We start from the raw sequence: 21,329 nt of genomic DNA, 5'->3' as shown, positions 1-21,329 counted from the left end.
TTAGGAAAACCATCAGACCAAATAAATATGGCCTAAATATGACCCTTTGAATATGAAGTGAAGTGAATAGAAAGAGTGTTTGAAGAACAATGGACATAGGTTCACAATATTGCACATGAGGAAGTAACAAAATTCCAAAGAAAAAGGGCAAAAAAGCCAAAATGGTTGTCTGATAAGGTCTTAAAAATAGCTAAAGAAGGAAGGAAAGGGAAAGGGAAATGAGAAAGGGAAAGACATATCAATTGAATGCAAAATTTCAGAGAATAGCAAGAACAGATAAGATTTTCTTAAATGAGCATTACAAAGAAATAAAGAAAACAATGGAATTGCAAAGACAAGATTTCTTCAAGAAAATTAGAGATATCAAGGGGCTATTTCATGTAAAGTGGGCATGATAAAAGTCAAAAATGGTAGAGACTAAAAGAAGCAGAAGAGATTAAGAAGAGGTGGCAAGAAGAAAAATTTTAACATTACTGATAACCAAAATGGTTTGATTACTCATCAGAGCTAGACATCCTTGAAAATGAAGTCCAATGGGCCTTAGGAAGCATTACTAACAGTAAGGTTAATGGAGGTGACAGAATTCTAGTTGAACTATTTAAAATCCTAAAGGATGAGGTTGCTAAAGTGCTATTCTCAAGATACTAGTAAATTTGGAAGGGCAATGTCAAAGAATGTTCAAATTACTGAACAATTGCACTCTTTTCATACCAGCAAGGCTTTCTGCAGGTTAGGCTTCAGCAATCTGTGAACTGAGAACTACTAGAAGAGCAGGCTGGTTTTTGAAGAGACAGAGAAACTAGAGGCCAAATTGCCAACATTTGCTGGATTATGGATAAAGCAAGAGAGTCCCCCCCCCAAAAAAAATCTATTTCTGTTTCATTGACTATATTAAAGTCTTTGACCATGTGTCTCACAACATAATATGGCAAGTCCTCAAAGAGATGGGAGTTTCAGTCCATTTTGTTGCCCACAGAAGAAAATATATATGAGCCAAGAAGCAACAGTTAGAACCAAATATGGAACAATTGACTGGTTTAAGATTAGATAAGATTGTATTTCATCACCTTATTTATTTAACTTATATGCAAGGTATATCATGTGACATGTTAGACTGGATGAAACAAAAGTCAGAATTCAGGTTGTTAGGAGAATTATTAACAATCTCAGTTGTGTAGATGATGATACCCCTCTGAGAGCAGAAAGTAAAGAATTAAGAAGCCTCTTAATGAAGGTGAAAGAGGAGAGTATAAAAGCTAACTTGAAGCTTAACATCCAAAAAAATAAGATCTTGGCAACTGATCCCATCACTTCCTGGCAAATAGAGGGAAAAGAAATGGAAACAGCATCAGATTTTATTTTCTTGAGCTCAAAGATCACTGCAGACAGTGACTGCAGCTATGAAATTAAAAAATATTTGTTCCTTGGAAGGAAAGCTATATCAAATCTGGGCATCAAAACTAAAAACTAGAGACATCACCTTGCTGACAAAGGTCTACATAAGTCAAAGTTTTGGTCTTTTTCAGTAGTAATGTATGGCTATGAGAACTGAACTATGAGGAGTGCTGCAGAAATGTTGCTTTTGAACTGTGGTGCTGGAGAAGACTTTTGAGAGTTCCTTGGGCAACAAGGAAATCAAATCAGTCAATACTTAAGGAAATTAATTCAGACTATTCACTAGAAGGTCAAATACTGAAGCTGAAGCTTAAATACTTTAGCTACATGACAGGACTCATTTGAAAAGACCCTGGTGTTGGGAAAGATATATGTTTGTAACAGGAGTTTTTGGATTTCTTTTTTTCTTAATTGGAAGTGAAAGAGAAGGAGAAAAGGTAGATTTTTCTTTACTGGAAAAATAAAGTTTAATCTTTTCAAAAGAATGGGACTAATGTGAAAGTTGCAATGGAGATGAGTCAACAAGACATGACAACTAGAAGGGCAAGAGTAAAGGAAAGGGAAGAATTAAGCATGATTTGGAGGTTGCAAACTTGATTGGTAGAGATACTTTCCTTGACAGAAACAGGCTCACCTGGAGGAGGGACAAGTTTAGATAAAATTATGAGTTTTATTTTTAGATATGTTAAGTTTGAGATGGTGATGGGATATATCTAGGAGAAGAATCCCAACTGTCAGTTGGTACCTTCAGGTCTGTAGTTCAGTAATGATATTAGGGTTGGTTAAATAGATATAGGAGCTGTTTTTAATTGAACCAGGGGGATTGATAGGATTACCAAAGGGTAGAATGTAGACCCTGGACAGAACCCTAAGGACATGAGGGTAGAAAATGGATGATGACCCAGAAAAAGAGAATTAGAAGGAATGGTCAGACAAGTGGAAGGAGAACAAATTCAGCAGTATCCCAGAAGCCAAGGAAATAAAAATTGATTAACAGAATCAGAGAGGTTAAGGAGAATGAGGACTAAGAAAAGGTCATTGGATTCAAGTAATTATTTATTGGGTTTTTTATCATTGGATATAACAAGAAAATATTTATAACTTTCAAAAAATCAGTTTCATTTGGGGGGAAAGGTGGTTGGGTGGAGTCAGATGCCAAGAACCTGAAAAATGACTGGAAAATAAGAAATTGAAAATGCTGAGAAAGAACCATTCTAGAAATTTAGTTTTGAAAGGGAGAACAGATCTAGGAAAAGAATTTGAAGGAATGGCAGTATTAAGTGAAAGATTTTTACTATTTAGGAAGCCTAGGCATGTTTGCAGTAGGCAAGGTCTTAGTTTCTCTGCCCCAAACTCTGGGCTTATATATACTGGGATGGATCTTGGGAGTTCCCACAAAATTGTATCTTTGTTTTGTTTTTCCACTACTCATAGTTTTCCCAGGGAATCTCAGAATATGTCTAGGTCTTCTAGATATAAGTTAAAAAAAGAAAAAGTGCTATCTTCCTTGCAAGCATCCAGCACTGGGTATATTTCTGGATTCGGGACAGACTTGATTTTCCTTTACAGAAAATGCAAAACCAATTCAAACTGTAGTCCACTAACAATAAAAAAGAATTCTTGCCAAATGTGATGCTACATCCCTATAATATAGACTATTTGTGCCCAACTTCTGACAGAGTCTTGTGAGCTCATATTGGTTTGATCAGCCAAACTGGATACACTGTACCTTGACCCAACATAGTAATGCCATTTTGGTCCTCTTCAACAATGAAGGACAATCAACCACCAACCAACCAAACAGCTATCAAGGTGGCTGAAGCTGGTGGATCTCTTGAGCACTGAACTAACAGCTGATCAGGTGCCACACTAAAACTGACATCAATATGGTTAGCCCCTAGAAGGAAGGGCCACTAAGTTGTTTATGGAAGGCTGAATTGGCTCAGGTTTGTAACTGCGAGATCAAAGTTCCAGTGCTGATCAGAGGAGGACCAATCTTCTTGGGTAATTTTTGGGGGAGGCAATTGGAGGTAAGTGACTTGCCCAGGGTTATACAGCTTGCATGTGTTCAAGATTGGATTTGAACTCAGGTCCCCCTGGAGGCTCAATCTCAAAAACAAGCAAAAATCCCTACTACATCTTCTCTTCAGTGAACCCTACATTCCCTTCCAAGGAATTATACAGTCTTCCAGATTTATAATCTACCCTGCAGTTTAGATTCCTTAGGAGGGAAAATGCTTAAGGGATAGACTGGGAGTCACTCATCAGATTTGTACAGATTTGAGTAGTAAAAGTCACAAGGTTCCTCCTCTTCTCACCAGGAAACTTGGTTAGCACCTTGGCACAGTCTGAAACTCCTCTCTTTCTAGAAGTCTGGGACCAGACCTATAAACATTGTCTCCCTGTATCTTGGTGGCTACAACCTCCCAGGCCATATGGTTCCCTATTCTTCAGAGGCCACATGATTCCCTTCTACCCTCTTTGGGTGACAAAGGTCCAGGAAATCTTGTCACTTCACCAACCTTGAGCCCTCTCACCAACTGCTGCTGAATGGTTAAGATCTATCTAAGGTTCCATGGTTCTTACACAGGGATATGTGGCAATGCACAGACTTTACCCCCCTCTACCACATTCTACTCTTTGGAATCTGCTGTGTCTCAATGTCTTCAAAGCAGATCTGTCTGCTCTATTTCATGGGCCTGTGTAGCTCAAAGCTATAATAACTCAATCCAATTAAATCATCAATCACTCAGGAGGATATACTTCCCCTATCTATGATACATAATCAAAACCCTCTCCATCTACCATGGAGAAGTAAGCAAAATCTCAAACAATGATCTCATCCTTTAACTTCATTAAGTTGGTCAGTCTCTCCTGATCTACTTTCTTTCAGTAAAATTAGGGGGTTGGGAAAAGGTTCCTCTTAGCTTTAAACACAGTGGAGGAAAAAAGAATTTTTAAAAAGGGATCCATAAAATTTTATTCAAAAATCTGAATTTCAGTCCCATTTCCACTAATCAAATTAGGGTGTCATCATTTCTTCAATTTTGTCATCTGTAAAATGGGGATGGTAGTATAGCTCTACTGACTTCAAAGAGTATTGTGAGGAAAGTGTTTAGTAAACCATGGCACAATGGAAAAATGTGAACAATGAGAAATGTGAGCTGTAGGGCATCTAGGTGGCACAGCGGATAGAGGACCTACCCTGGAGTCAGGAGGACTTGAGTTCAGTTTCAGATACTTACTAGCTGCCTGGGTAAATCACTTAACTCAGATTGCCAAAAAAAAAAACCCCAACAACCCCAAAAGACTTTGATCTGTAACATTCTAAATAAACCACATACAGTATACTCAGCACCCAGAACAGTGCCTTTAAAAAAATGTAAGTCAATGGGAGAGGTAGGTGGTTCAATGAATAGTACATAATTGGAGTCAGGAGGACTGAGTTTAAATTCAGCCTCAGATGCTTACTAGCTGTGTGATCCTGGGCAAGTCACTTAACTCCAATTAATTTCAAAATAAAAAAACCCCACTAAATGATAAAAAACTAATAAAAAAGTATGTTAAATCATTTATTAAGCACCTACTATGTGCCAGTTACTTTGCTAAGAGCTAGGAATACAAAGAAAGTCCTTTCTTTCAAGGAGGTCACGGTCTAATGAGAGCAACAACATGCAAACAGCTAAGTACAAACAGGATTTATTCAGGACAAATTGAAAATAATAGGGGGAAAACACTAGTAGCATTTAAAGGGTCCAGGAAAGGCTTCTAGTTGAAGATGAAATTTTAATTGAGACTTGAAGGAGGTTAGAAGTTGGAGGAAAGGAAGAAGAGAATTGTAGACATAAGAAATAACTGATGAAAATGTCCATTCAAGAGATAAGAATGTCTTTTGCAATAAACAGCAAGGAGGCCAGTGTCACTGGATTGCAGAAAACATGGTAGAGGAAGGGAGACGGGGTATGAGATATAAGACATCTGGAAAGATAGGAAGGGGCCAGCTTATGAAGGGCTTTAAAAGCCAAATAGAGGATTTAAAATTTGATTCTGGAGGTAATAGAGAGTCATTGGAATTTATGGAAGGGAGGATTTCACAGTGAAGTCTGCAATTTAGGAAGATCAATTTGACAGCTGAGTGAAGGTCAGAACAGATCAGTGAGAGGCTTTAGGCAAGGTGACTAACTAGTAGGCTACTGAAATAGTCCCCATATGGGGTCATAAGGGCATGCAACCAGGCTGGTAGCAATATCAGAGAACAAAGCATACATACCAGAGGTGTCATGAAAGAAGAATCAATAGGACTTGGCAACAGATTGGATAAAGGGGGTGAGAGAAAGCACAGGAATCAAGGATGACACCTAGGTTGAGACCCTGGATGAATGGAAGAAAGAATGGGAATAAGACAGGATGTCTTGGAGGGAAAATAACTTGTTTGGTTTGGAGGATGTTGAGTTTATGATGTGATAGGACTTCCAGTTCAATATATCCAATAGGCAGCATGATTAGAGGATAGGAAAGAATTAAGACTGGATATATAAATCCAAGAATTAGCAGCATAGAAATGATAATCAAATCCATGGAAACTGATTAAATTACCCAAAGAGCATAGGAGGGAAGAATCTTTGGGGGCGTTCATGGTTAACAGGAGTGACTTGGATGAAAATAGAGCAAAGAAGACCGAGAAGAAGCAAGTAAGGGGAGAACCAGGAGAGAGAAATGAAACAAAATCCTAGAGAGAGGATAGTGTCGAGGAGAAAAAAGTGATCAACAATGTTAAAGCTGCAGAGAGTTGAAGAAGGAAGAGCACTGAGAAAAGGCTGGTCGATCTGGACTGAAATTTAGAGGATTCAGATACTTTAATTTATTTCTATTCTCACTGGCCCTTGTAAAGACCAACTTGGGATCCCTTAGTTATTATTACCTGATTTTTAAAAGATAAATTAGTAGTTTTAGTCAATTTTGTACATATTTAACGTGCTATAGCACTTTTAGTTTTACTTATCTATGTTCATAGTGCTCCATTATTTTTTTTCCTACAAGAGAGGAATCATTTACATAGATTATTAAAACAATAGGGTTAGCATTTGTAATAGGAGATCTGAACTGTCATGAAATTTCCAGGACTAAACTAGTCTAGAAGTCAGAAGATCTAGGTCAGGTCCCAGTTCTGACACTCATAGTGACTTAGCTAAGTCACTTCACCTCTAGGTCTGTTTCCCCATATATAACCGAAGGAGATAGGATTAAAGGGTCTCTCCTTTATGATTCTAAGGCCTTTTTTATCTTTTTTAATTAAAATATTTAATAAATGAGAAAGTAAAGCCAATTGAAAAATGAATCTTAGAAATACAAAAATCTTTTTTTCCCCTCAATGGCCAAAAAAAAATAAGCCCTACCACCAGAGTGTTAAGAATTGCAATGGTCACGGGAAATCACCAAGTTATAAGACCATAAGATTTAAAGTTAGGATCTTAGAAAGCATTTAATCTAACTCCTTCATTCAATAGAGAAAGAAACAGGAGAAAGATTTGTAGTCAGGAAGCTTGGGCTGAGTTTCCTTATCTGTAAAATGGATATAATAATAGCATCTCCCTCCTATGGTTTTGGTAAAGATCAAAGGTGATGATATTTATAAAGTTTTAGGACAGTGTCTGACATATAATAGGCACTATAAAGCAGTAGCTATTTTAAAATAGTAGTAGTAGCAGCAGGTGCTATATAATGGTTAGCTATATTATTATTAATGATAATAATAGTTATTATTATTATTATTATTATTATTATTATTATTATTATTATTATTATTATTATTATTATATTCCAGGTCTTACACCTCCTTTATGAAATCTCCCAGGCAATCATTTCCCTAAGGCTCAGTTTCTTCATTTGTAAAATGAGGACAATAATACCATGCCAACCTCACCATATTACTTTGAGAAAATTGCTTTCTAAAACTTCAAGACCATCTATAGATGATGACAGAGCTATTATTATGACCCATAGTCACAAGACTGGACAGAAACCCAAGGCTCCTGGTGTAGGTCTCTTTTCACGGACAAAGCTGCCTCCCAGCAGCAGCAGAAACCACCAGACAAAGACTCCAGGAAGCCACAGGGATGATGTGAAACAAAGCCCCCATCACATGCTTTTCTGTCCCGGATTGCTATTTACAGAATGCAAGGAGACTTTTCTGAGCTCCAACAGCTTCTGTCAGTGACATTTCTGCGGGCTGCACATTTTGTGTATTTGGACAGTGAGTGTTTGTTGTTATGCCAGAGTATGTTTAGATGGAAACATTTTCAAGACTGGAAAGACTTCCTGAAGAATGTTTCTTGAGACCAGAGAAAAAAGGTCTCCTGTGGGTCTCCCACAGGAGATATCCCCCACTGTACCATTCCCCTGCTTCCAGTACTAGAACCTGCACCCAGGTACTACCCAGGTGTCTCCCATGTCCTGTTGGTTGCAATCTGCAAATTTAATTTCTGCAAAAAAGACCAGTAAAAATGCCCATAATACCTGTATATTATAGTAAATGTCTATTGGGCAAGGAAACATCTGTAGAAAGCAGAATGTCATAGCTAGAAGTGACATTAGAACAAAGAATGTTGGAACTGAGAAGGACCTTAGAACATAAGACAGCAGAGCTGGAAGGGACCTCAACAGACAAGTTTATGGGACTTAGAGCTGAAATATAAGTTCTTTATTTTAGAGATAAGGCAATGGGATCCAGAAAGGGGAAATAATTTGCCCAAGATCATCATGACATCTAGTAGCAAAGGCACAATTTGAACTCAGATCTTTAGCTGGCAAATCCAGTTTTCTTTCTATTACATTACATTACATTGTCTCCAGCAAGATGAGCAAACACATTCAAAAGCAAAGTTATCTGAAAGGGTTAAGTGGATGGAAGAGAACTTGGCTGAGTTGAGGATACTCCCCTAGGATCCAGGCTCCATAATTTACCCAATATACAGTTTACATGTACATAGTTGTTGGCATGTTGTTTCCTCCATTAAAAGGTAAGCCCCTTGGGGCAGCTATGTTTCTCAGTGAATAGAGTTCTCATGATGGAATCAGGAAGGCCTGAGTTCAAATTTGATTTCAGACACTTACTAGCTGTATGACCCTGGGTAAGTCTTAACCTCAATTGCTTTTAAAAACAACAACAACAATATAAGCCCCTTCAGAGAAAGGACTGTCTTTTAACTTTATCTCTCCAGCACGGTAGCAAGATGATTAGTCCATAGTAGGGACAATAAATATTTATTGACTTAATATAAGTTTACTGAGGCACTTATACTCATGATGAGGATTTATTCATGACAGAACTGATAGACAACCCAATGTTCTCTATGTGAGTATGAATGACTCACTTAACCCTTTGGGGCCATTTTTTGCCTTTATGTTCTTAGTTCTTAGCACATAGTTAAAGCTCAATAACTACTTTAATAGCTGACTGGATCAATGAAAAAGATGGGGTTAAAGCACCCAGAGGAGGGCTCCTGAGAAGAGAAGCTGCTAGTACTGTGCCCTGAAAATGTCATTGGTTAAGAGATTTGAGAGTTAGGGTTCAACTCTTGCCTCTGACACTTACTACCTTGGCCAAGTCCCTTCACTCTCTGGTCCTGCTGAGCTTCCTCCTCTGTTAAATGAGAGGTTTGAACTAGATGACTGACTCTAAAGCCAATATATACAGTGGAGTCACATCTTTTGGGGGTGTAGGTTTAAGACCCTTCCAGGTGGCAGATATCCAAGGTAATCAGCTTCTGGCATATTGGAACAAGGTATTGGCACAAAAGATCTGGCTCCCAGGGCTGGGCTGGGTTAGGTGAGGGCTCTAAGCAGGTCTGGGGAGCCCCCAGCCTGCCTCTCCTGTCTCTTGACTGAGGGAGCAATGGAATTTGCTGAAAGTAGGTGGGGAGATGCGGTGAGAGGGAGGCAGGTGCCATACTACTGCCCACCCAGCAGATTCATGTCTGTCATCCCAGCTCACTCTAGCACATGCTCATTGAGTAGAAGGCTCCTCCCCTCTCTCCACTCTTTTTTTTCTCTCTCTTTTTTAAAAATTTTCTTTATTTAGGCAATAGGGTTAAGTGATTTGCCCAAGATCACAAAGCTAGGTAATTAAGAGTCTGAGATCTGATTTGAACTCAGGTCCTCCTGACTCCAGGGCTGGTGATCTATGCTCTATCTACTGCACCACCTAGCTGCCTCTCTCTCTCTCTCTCTCTCTCTCTCTCTCTCTCTCTCTCTCTCTCTCTCTCTCTCTCTCTCTCTCTCTCTCTCTCTCTCTCTCTCTCTCTCTCTCTCTCTCTCTCTCTCTGACTACCTAGTTTATTTTCTCTAATCAAAGGTGCCTGAGGTTCTACTGCCCTTTGTGAGGCTCAGGTCACACTTACCTATCACAGAGAGAATGGTGCCTCCTCCAGATTTATACTCTGTATCATCAGGACTCCCTTTTTTGAACTTTATGCAGTAATAGGTGCCAGAATCCTCAGGAGTGATGTGGCTGATGCTGATAGAGAAGTCTGTGTTGCTGCTGGGAATAGCTGCCTTTATCCGTGAATAGGTGCCTCCTCTGAAACGGTAAATTTCCTGCCTTTGGGGCCCTTTTCCCTTGAACCATAGCATTGGCCCTGGAGGTGGCATCCCAACCACGGAGCAGTTCAGTGTGACTGCCTTTCCTTCTTCCACAGACACGGGATCTTTAGGTTGTAGCACCTGAAGATCCTGACCCCAGGCTCCTGCAACAAGAATAACAACAGAAAAACTTTATTATCGGGGTGGGTGGGTGGGGCACAAGGGTAAACCTGAATGAATAGGGTCACCTGGGCAATGTCACTTGGAGTAAAGGCAAAGTTGGGGTGGGTGCGAAAAGGGGTAATCCTCCCTCAAAGCTATTAGTTATTTTAGGCAATGTGGATCCAGAGATCAAGACTCTCAATCTCAATCTACAGGGACAGGATGAGTGCTGAGACCCACCCCAGGGGATTGTTACTTTCAAATTCATAATCCAGTCCATGAAGATGGTGCTGAGACAATTGTCTATACTGTTACCCCCAAAGTGGGTTTGAAGTGCTAGAGAAGTATGAGGAAAAGATACTCAAGGATGAAGAGTGGTGAGAAATGAATGCAAGTTTCAAACCCAAGGGTGGTAGAAGAGAGTGAGAGATGAGACTGTATGTAGCATGAAGCTAGCCCCTGAAAATTAAGGGAATGAATATAGAGGAGGGAACTGTAACAAATATTAACAGCCCCAGATTTCTGTATTGATGAATATTTTCAGAAAATCTTTCCCTACTCCTTTGCAAAGGCTGGAGGTACAGGAGACAGGGAGAACATCCGGGGGTTTTTAATGTATTGACTAATTTTGTGAAACTTTTTTTCTTTTTAAAAAAGTCTTTATTATAAGGAATGGCTCTCTGGGAAAAGGAGGGAAGAAGGGATAAAGCTAGAAATTTAGATAATGGAAAAACATAAGTTGACAATCAAGTTTAATTTTTAAAGTTTACAAAGGTTTTCTTTATAATAAGGTGAGGAAGGTAGAACAAAATAGAGTAAAATGGAACACTGGATTTGGAATCAAAGGATTTGCATTCAAATCCTGACTGCTACTTGTGTGATCCTAGGCAAGTTATTCCACCTTTAGGGGATTCAGTTGTCACACCTGTGAACTGGGAGAAATGAGTGTAAGGATCATCTCTGAAGTGCTTTCTAATTTGAATGCTCATCGTTCCTATTTCTTAGAAGAGAAAACCAAAAGGTGCACAAGATGTAAGGGAATTGCCTGCCATTGGTCATACATATAACTGTGACAAGAGCCACAGCTTGAAACCAGTTGACTCCAAATCCAGTGGACTCCCCAATTTGTACAATGATAAAATTAGTATTAGAAGGGAGTTAGAAAGGACCTTAAGCCATGGAGTTCAACCCTTAATTGAGGAAACTGAGGTCCAGGGAGAATGTGGGACTAGTCCAGTAAGTGAAAGAGCTACGATTTGAACTCAGATCCTCTGACTTTTTTTTTTTGCAAGACAATGGGGTTAAGTGACTTGCTTAAGCTCACACAGATAAGTATTATGTGTCTGAGGGAAGATTTGAATTTAGGACCTACTGACTCTAGGGCCAATGTTCCATCCACTGCAACACCTAGCTGCTCCAGGTCCCTTGACTTTAAATTCATTGCAATATACCGTCTTGCTGACAACTCTTCTCAGATTTTTAAAATGAAAATCATACAGGATGCCCCCCAAAATATGCCTTGCACTAATAAAAGATCTATATGCATTATAGAAGAGACAACACAGGGCCCTAGAAACAGCATTGAGCTTGGAGAACTTGAATTTGGAGTCAAGGGATTTGAGTTCAAACCCTGATTCTGCTACCTTTATCTGTATGACCTTGGGCAAATCATTTTACATCTCTGGGAGTCAGTTTCCTCATCTGGGAAATGGGAGGATTGTACAAGATGGACTCTAAGGCCATCCTTCTAACTCAAGTATGTTTTTATGACTAAAAAGAAATATTTGGTTACCCTCTAGCAACTAGATTTATCTTTGCCCTATTGTTACAAGGCAGGGATGACCAGTACTTGTCTATAGGTAGGTTGAAGCAAATGGATTAAAGTGAAGAAGGCAAACCCAGAATACAGATTGGCAACCTTTCTCTATTTCTAAAAATATGTGGAAAAAAAGATGTCTGTGTGTGTGTGTGTGTGTGTGTGTGTGTGTGAGAGAGAGAGAGAGAGAGAGAGAGAGAGAGAGAGAGAGAGAGAGAGAGAGAGAGAGAGAGAGAGAGAGAGAGAGAGAGAGAGAGAGAGAGAGAGAGAGAGGCAGACAAATAGACAGGGAAAGAGGGAGGAAGGCAGGGAGGGAAAGATGGAAGGAGGGAAGAAAGGAGAAAGCTACAATGTAAAAAGAAAGTCAGGTAGAGAGTGAAGTTGGAAGGGAGAGATATTGTGTCCATGACACAGAGAGGAAAAAAGAAAAGAGGAAGAGAGGGCATAAGAAAGAAAGGAAAAGAAAGAAGGATAAACAGAGAAAGAAAGAGATTATATGAGTGAGACAGAGAGAGAAGGAGAAGAGAAAGATGGAAGGAGGGAGAGAGGGAGAGAGATAAAGCCAGAGACAGAGAGGTACTCATTTGCATTATTACCATTACTCATTTTATAACCAGAGAAAGAAGGGAAGAAGAAGGAAGCACATGGAATATCCTGAGGCACCAGAGTTTCATAGAAGTCCAAGATATACCATAATAAGGAAGCCACCTCCATCATTATCTCTCTTTTACCATCCAAATATCCAAACATTCTAGTGTGGTAAAAATAACTGTGGAGGAATTGCTCATCCATCAGTGCAACAATCAGGCACAATTTGGGGGTATCTGCGATGGAGAATACCATCTATATCCAGAGAAAGAATTGTGGAGTTTGAACAAAGACCAAAGTCTATTACCTTTAATTTTAAAAAACCGTTATCTTATTATATAATTCTGTTTCTTATACTTTATTGTTCTTCCTTAAGGATATGATTTTTCTCTCATCACATTCAACTTAGATCAGTATATACCATGGCAACAATGTAAAGACTAACAGACTGCCTTCTGTGGGGGTGGGGGTAAGGAAGTGAGGTTAGGGGAAAAATCATAAAATTCAAAATAAATAAATAAATAAATAACTTAAAAAAAAAAAAAAAAAGAACCCTGGAGTTAGAAGACCTGGGTTTCCAGTCTCCACTTAGTCTCTAACTCACCACATCAAGTTGCTTCTCCTTTCTGGGGCTCAGTTTCTTCTCTACAAAAGGAATGGGTTGAACAGCCAACTTTCTCCCTTTCCCACTCCCTGGCTCCTTTTTTTCCTCCAGACTTAGTTTTGTCAGGCATGGGATCTTTGTGGAAGGAAATGAGTCGCCTACCAAATTTCTCTATATTTAAAAATAGTCTAACGTTTTCAGACACATCCAATGTGGGAATTTGTTTTGCTTGACTGTGCATATTTGCTACAAAGATTTTCTTTTTCTTCTTTTTTCTGGGGGTGGGAGAAGGACACTTAGCAGGGAAATGGGCTAAGTGATAAGATTACCAAAAAATAAAAAAATAAAAAAGGTAAAGCACATCATTGAAACTTTTTTAATGTCTCAAAGTAGACAGAAAGGCAGAAACACAGACAAATAGGACAGCTTTGAAAGTTACATGTTGAATTTATGATAAACTGAAAAGGAAAAACAAGTAATATGTAACAGAGATTCACAATTTTGAATGTAATTCTTTTTCTGTTTAACCTTGTGGATGGAAATACTAATTTTATTTGAGGTTTGTGCTCAGCATAAAAAATTATCAAAAATTAATAGTATACTTGTTATGAGAAGTACTTGAGTTTTAAAGATTTGGTGGAGTTCACTTGTCAATCAGCACAGTTCTGGTATCTTTTCTTCAGGGCAGTTGTTAAATGACTGATTTCTTCAAAATTGGCTAATTTAGATGACCCACATCCTATTATGCAAATTTGGGTATTTTATATTTTGCTCAATATCTGTCTGCTTCTTCTAAGTTTTCACATTTATTAGTACAGAACTGTTCCAACTTCTTATGTGCTAAAATCCTTTCCAGTTCTAATATTTTCTGCTCTATGGCCCAAACCTAAGACCCCATGATATCCTAAGTACTCCAGTAGCAGAATTGGTGACTTCCAAAATGCCATGGACCCAGATATTTCCCTAAGTGATAAGATCCTCAGATCCCTGGTGCCTGGTCTGTGGGTAAAAATGGAGAAAGACCAGGTGGACCAGGAGTGTCTCAGAAATTCAACTCCATTCTGGAGTTGAACTCCCGACTCCCAATAGCATCTGACTTTGGAAGGAGGCTCCCCAATTCACCTATTTTATCCAGACTTGATGAACAAATTAGGAAGAGAATCAGTAACTGAATGGCAGATTTCATGTTAGGCACTAAAATGTACCAAGAAGCCTGTCAGTGTCAAGAATTCTGCATGTTGGAACAGGAGAAGTTTTAAGAGGGTGCCCGGAAGGCTCTAACACCACCCAGTTGATGATAAAAGTTGGAGTGTTGTAGGGTTGGATTTTTTTTTTTTTTAGCTTCTCTCACACTCTTTCCACCAACTGTAGACAGATTTAGCCGGCTCAATTAATTAGCTAGTGTTTATAAAGTGTTTGAAGGTTTTTTTTAAAAGCGCTACATAAGTGCCAAGTATTATTTTAATCTGTTTACCAAGGAAGGGTGGTTTTTCCCTCCCCCCCCTCCATCTTCTGTTTAGGGAAAGGCTTGTTAAAAATCCTCCATGTGGTGTTCCTAGTCACTGTGCACTCACTATTAAACCAATCCCCACAGTTTCCCATCTCATCCCAGGATCTTGGCAGGGAGAGCCACTGCTTACAGAGGTCTTCAAATTAGCTGGCGTAGGGACCCAGCCGAAAGCAAGTTTGGCCTTCTGCTCTCATTTCCCATAATCCTCATGGTAGCCCTCTCTCATGGGTCCACATCCCTCACTGCTAGAATAATGAAGTTAAAACTTATGTTTCCCGAAAACCAGACTCCTACAGGATGGGTATCTCACTGTCACTTCTGTTGAGACTGGGAGCCGATCCCGTCTCCATAGAAGCGCCGCAGTGTTCGGAGGGGCTCTCAAAGCACCCTATTGAGAGGGACTTCATTGGATGCCTCCAATGGAAAAGATCACACAATGAACACCAAAGGAAAAACGGGGTGAGGGGGGATGGAACACCACCTCAGAGACTAAGAAAACTCAAAGGGCTAAGGGGAAATAGGAGACTGAGGTGGGCATTCTGCCCAACAACTCAGCTGGACTTGGACAGTGGTCAGGACTTTAAGTCCTGCAGAATCCAGAACCACAACTTCCAAGGCCCAGTATCCTTCCCATCTCCTCCAGGGAACTTTTCCTTAGCACTCCTGATCATGGGGAGCTCTTCCTTCTCTGAAGGCTTAATATCCATAGAGGTAAAAGAAGGTAGGAGGCATAGTAGATAGGGTGCTTGGCCTGAAGTCAGAAAGATCTGTGTTTAAATGTGGCCTCAGACACTAGCTGTGTGAGCCCTCGGCAAGTCACTTAACTCTGCCTCAGTTTCCTCATTGGTAAAATGATCTGGAGAAGGAAATGGCAAACTTACTCCATGTCTTTGCCAAGAAAATTGGCATAATAATATGAGGGCATTTGCACTTGGGATCAAAGAGTAAAACACAAGGGAAAAAATGACAAAAAAACAACAAAGGCAGTTCAATGTTTTCAAAGAATACCAGATTTGAAGTCTGAGGCCTAGGATTTAAACCCTAGTTCAGATATCATTTAGCTGCATGTGACTTTGGGCAAGTCACAAATCTTATCTGGAACTCAGTTTTCTCAGTTGTAAAATGAAGGGTTTAACTGGAATCCAGTTAATTGATTCTATACACAATATTTATTAACTGTGTGATCTTGGGTAAGTGATTTCTCTTTCCTAGGCCTCAGTTTCCCTATCTGTAAAATGATGGAGTCTGACCAGATGATTTCCAAGACCCCTTCTAGCACTGACAATCTAAGAGTTGATGCTGATTAAAAGAATGAAAGAATGAATGAAATCTGTATTTCCCACAGCACATAACCTCTGCCTTCCAGATCTCGGGTAGTCTACATTTCTGGCAGCCAGGGTTAATGCATTAACGTGATCTGATGGGAGCAGGCCTGAAGCTCCATGCAAGATCAATAGTTTAAATAGAGGAGCCTTCTAGGTGAGCCTCAGAGGCTTTGGTCAGATAATACAGTTCAGCTTTTCTGTTCTAGCTTTCCCTGTGAGGCAACTCAGCTTAGCTCAGAGCAAGAGAGGACAACATGGAATTGTTATAGATTCTCAGAGCCCGAAATACCTTAAAAAGTCTTCCCATCGACCTAAACAAGGACCCCCACTACAGCACAATATTATCTGTGGCATTGATTCAGGGCTTTTGGGCACTTTATATACATGATCTCATTTGATTCTCACAATCACTCTAGGAAGTGGAGGCTATTTTTATCCCCATTTTATAGAAAAGAACAACAAGGCTGAATCATTTAGCCAGCGTCATGCCAATCATAGTGTATAGTGAGATTTGAATTCAACTCTTTCTAATTCAAGCTTATTGCCCCCATTCAATACATCATAGGTGGTCACTTAACCTTTGAAGACCTCAATGACAGGAAGCCTCCAACCCACTTGGACAGCCCATTTCACTAATCTTTAATTATTAGGAAGTTTTTCCTAAACTTTCCTTTTTGCAGCATTCACTCATTAGACTGATTCCCCCTCTCCTCCAAATCTGTCATATGTCACAGACAGTCTTCACCAATTGACTGGGTCAGCCAACTGCAATATGATTACTGAGAGATGACCCAGGTTGCCATTCTTTTTCACACCTGCTCTTTAGTGATGCCTAAAATTAGCTCAATGAAAAAAGTATAGGACAGAGAAACAAAAGCCTTAGGTTCTAGTCCTACCTCTAAGACTAATTTATGAGTGACTAGGAGTAATTCTCTTCTGTCTAGGTCTTATTTTCCAGAATGAGAAGTTTGTACTAAAGTCCCTTTCAATGCTGACACTTGGGATTAATAGCTATTCCTTTATCCAAGGATAAAGTTCTTTACTTTTCAGTTAAAAACTAGATGAAAAATTCAAATACTTCCAGGAGAAGGAAACACAAGATCAGAATTCATATTGAGGTAAAGTCTAGTAGCAGAGTTTTTCAAGAAGGGAAGGAGGTGGAAAGGGTTTTAGTGGGGGAAAGGAGTAGGTAGGGTGGTGAAGAGTCAGGGAATCAAAATGGTAAAACCAAAAAATGTCAATGCCAAAAGGGCCCTCTTGGACCACCTCCTCCAGCCCAGGTCTTATGTTACATCAGGGATATTGATAGGATCAGGACCCAGGTTTCCAGATTCTCATGCTTTTCTCAATCTCTACTCATCTTACATTGCAGCAGATGATCTTGGTAATGGTTACCCATGTCCCATGCCAGGATACCTGCAATAGATCAACATGGGAGCTACTTCTCCCATTGGGAAGTTGCTGTGAAACAACAGCTATGAAAGCCAGCACCAAATGGCTTTCTGTGCTCATTAGCTAGCCTGGCCTCATTCCAGTCCTGCTGGAGAGTGATTCACAGAGGTATATACCTCTGAGAGAGATAGTACGAAGAGTTCATGTTTGAATCTGTTATACCCAAGATCTCTGCCCTGGCAGCATCTGGTGGCTGGCTGCCCCTTTCTCTGTGTGGTTCCTTCTGGGATAACATTGTGGGCAAATGAGTCATTTCTTTTGTGTTCCTGGGAAAAGTGGAATCCCTTTGTGAGAAGTCCTTTCTTCTCTCTGGGTCTCAGCTTCTCCATCTATAAAAGAATGAGGTTAAACTAGATAGTGTTAAGGGGTCCCCTGACTTTGTCTTTAGCTAATATTTATATAACATTTTATTATGTTACTCATTTGATTCTCACAATGACTCTGTGAGCTAGGGCTGATATAATCCACATTTTACAGATGAGGAAACTGAGCTGAAAGAGGGTCTGGAGCAGCATTTGAACTTCCCAATCTGAGATTCTCTATTTTAAGACAGCTCTATCTACTTATACCATCCAGCTACTTCTAGGTGGTCATGTTCTGACAGTCCTACATTAATTAAGGGTTAACTGGGGTTAAAAGACTTGCCCAAAGTCACACAGCTAGTAAGTTTCAAATGTCAGGCTGGATTCAAACCACATGTGCTGGGGTTGAAACAGGTCACTGATCTAGTTCAAGTCACCAAGTCTTAAAGAGCTTCTGATGAGAACTTCCTTTGACTTAGTTCTAGATTCCTGACTGAGAAGGGGTGTGTTTTGGAGGCCTGGAGTATCTACTGCAGAGAAAACAGCTAAGAAGATTCCTTCCCTTCTTGCTTGCCTAGGACAGTCACCCAGCAGTGAAAGAGGCTGACAACCTGTCTTGGGACTTTAAATAAAGGTCACAGATGGTATTGAGGAAAGGGTCCTAGAATCAGAGTTAAAAGACCAACTTTTGAGTACTGGCTTTGCTACTAACTGAGCTGTGTGACCCTGGGCAAGTCATTTCCCCCTCCCCCCAAGACCTCAAGTTCCCTCTTCTATAAAATGGGGATAACAATCCTCTCACAACCTACTTCACAAGGTTGATATCAGCAAAGTGTTTTGTAAATTTTAAACTGAAAGAGAAATTTAAGCAATGATAATTAGTTGAGTTCATGGTGGGGCCCCTTCTCTAAGCAACCAAAGCACTTCTAACTTACTACCTTTGGGGAATAAGTGAGTAAGTTCTCTGATAGAGAAGAATAACAGGGCCTGGTGGTGGCAGCAACAGTGGTAACAGCAGATGCCACCCTGCTTCTGAGCTGGCATTAGTGGTAAATCACTGTGAAGTGAACAGACATGCTTATACTGAATGATAAGCTGGGGATAGTGCGGGAGCAGGTGCGGGAGGCTTGTAAGAGACACTCTAGTTTTAAATAGAGTCACACCTGTCTTGGTTTTGGAGAGAGCTTCCTGCTTACCTCACCAGCAAACTGAAAGCTCAGGAGGCAGTGATCTGAGGCATTGTTCAAGGCCCTCATCTGCAAAGCCATCCCAGAGACCTTCGACTACAGGTGATATCTTCATGTGGTCTCACAATAAAATTCCCCATTCTCCTCTTACACAGGAAAGGAATCTTATTCAAATTTGTTTTTTTTTTTATCAGAACAGTAGTTTCATTGTTGTGTGGGGTGTTTCTGGTGAAGAGCTTTTTCTAATGATAACAAAGGGCACCTTCTCTGCTGAGGATAATCTGTCTCAGAAAGTTGCCTGGAAGCAATGAGAATTTAAGTGAGAGTCACACCAACCAGATGGGTCAGATGTAATGCCGGAACCCAGGTTTTCCTGACTCACAGCCTTGTTTTTTTTTTCCCCATTATCCTACAATGCTTCTCATTCAAATTTATATCATATTTAAAGGTGCGCATATTTTCATTGGACTGTTAGCTTCAAGCCTTAACCAGGACCCAGGTTTTAGTTAAACTTTGCATCTCCCTGTTGTACACAATAAACATGAGCCAAGTTGATGGCTTGGGTTGTTCTGTCCCAAGGCAGGGGGATGGACCCTTTAGGTACTCCCCCTATAGCCTATATTGTACTAGTCACTAAACTTTGTGTTCATGACACAGATATTATAAGGGATATGGTTTAGAGCTCCCTTTTCTTTTGAGGAAAAACTTTAGTCTCAGATCTCTTAATATTCCACAAATGAGTAAGATGGGGGGGGGGGATGCAAAATCTTATCAGAGTCTGAAGATTGCTGAGTTTAACCCATTCATTTCACAAAATCAGAAACTGAGACCAAAGAAGGTGATTTGCCTAAGGTCACACACCTAGTAAGTGGCAGAACCCAGGATCATAACCCAAGTCTTCAAACTCAAGGCCAAGGTTTATACTTCGCTGCCTCATTCTTGGGGAGCCCAAGTAAATAATAACAACAGCAATAAAAATAGGTTTATGGTTTGAGCAGCTAGGTGGTATAGTGGATACACTGCTGGTCCCAGAGCAGGAAGACTCATGTTCCTGAGTTAAAATCTGGCCTCAGACACTTACAATCTACGTGATCTTGGGCAAATCACTTAATTTTGTTTGCCTCTTTTTCCCTCATCTGTAAAATGAGCTGGAGAAGGAAATGGCAAACCACTCCAGTATCTTTGCCAAGAAAACTCCAAATAGGGTCATGAAGAGTCGGGCATGTCTGAAAACAATCAAACAACGACAATGGAATGGACCAAGGGAATCCCTAGAATACTTTCTCTTCCAAAGCTCATCACAACATTCTCTGTGATTTCTAATGTTTGCCTAGTACTGAGGGGGTAAGTGAATTAGCCATAGTCACAAAGTCAATATGAGTCAGAGGCAAGCACTAATTCCATAACTTCTGGCTCTGAGGTCAATGATCTAACCACAGTCTTCTGTCTCTCAAAAAATAATAATAGCAACAACAGAGCATTTCTTTAAGATTTACAAAGCTTTGTCCTTCCCCAAACCCTGAGAGTAATCTAAGTATTATCCTCATTTCACAGATGAGAAAATTGAAGTTCAGAGAAAGTAAACGATTTGAACCCAGCCAGTGAGTTTCAGAACTAAGTTTCATAACCATATATCTTGACTCTCAGTACTCTAAACCACAAATGTCAAACACATGGCCCTCAGGGTGTCTGAGTAAAGGCCAACCCAAAATAAAATATAATTGTGAAACATTTAACAAAATAAATAACATTTCAATAAGAACATAGACAATGTTAGAATGCTGTTTTATAAGTCAACAAGTAGTCTATACAATCCATAGTGGCTCTGTTTCTTTTTGAGTTTGGTCCCTCCAACTTAATAGTTCAATATTTACAGGTATGACAATGCAATTGTACCCATGTCTCACACATGCAATATCAACTGCATTTGTGTGCTATTGCCATTTATACAGAATTATTAAGCCAGCCTTCCTTTGTGGTATAAGGGAAAGGCACTGGACCCAGGGACCTGTGTTTGAATTCTGTCCCTGTCCCTAACCATGGCAAAGCATTTCAAGACTGACATACGTCAAGAGGACCTGTAAAGTCTGTGGAACTTGTTTTGACCTCTAGTCTACTCTTTTCCCCAATCCAACCATTCCATAATGAAATATATTCATCATATAGAGCATGGTTCAAATCTCACTTCTGTTACTTTCTATCCATGTCATTACAAGCAAGACCCTCTTGACAGAAACTTACGAACTGAGTCAGAGTTAAATAGGTAGAACTAGTAAAACAATTTATATAATAACAACATTGTAAAGAAAAATAACTTGAAAAACTTGGGAAAACTGGCCAATGCAATGACCAACCATGATTCTAGAGGACCAGGAAGAATGTGCTATACACATCTCTTGACAAAGAAA

At 39.8% G+C, this 21,329-nt stretch overlaps 1 protein-coding gene across 3 annotated transcripts in view; it reads right to left on the bottom strand.

Annotated features, from left to right (window-relative positions):
- LOC141505372 (tyrosine-protein phosphatase non-receptor type substrate 1-like) overlaps positions 1-21,329 on the bottom strand; it is an 86,969-nt gene that overhangs the window by 55,765 nt on the left and 9,875 nt on the right. For all 3 annotated transcript variants that reach the window (XM_074211174.1, XM_074211172.1, XM_074211173.1), the window contains exon 3: positions 9,795-10,139. In XM_074211174.1, coding sequence (XP_074067275.1) covers positions 9,795-10,139 — 345 coding nt within the window. The remainder of the gene's footprint in view (positions 1-9,794; positions 10,140-21,329) is intronic.

The sequence above is a fragment of the Macrotis lagotis genome, chromosome 1 (assembly GCF_037893015.1).
Source record: "Macrotis lagotis isolate mMagLag1 chromosome 1, bilby.v1.9.chrom.fasta, whole genome shotgun sequence".
NCBI lineage: Eukaryota > Metazoa > Chordata > Mammalia > Peramelemorphia > Peramelidae > Macrotis > Macrotis lagotis.
The sequence above is the reverse complement of the archived record's forward strand: the minus strand, read 5'-3'. Positions and strand labels throughout refer to the sequence as shown.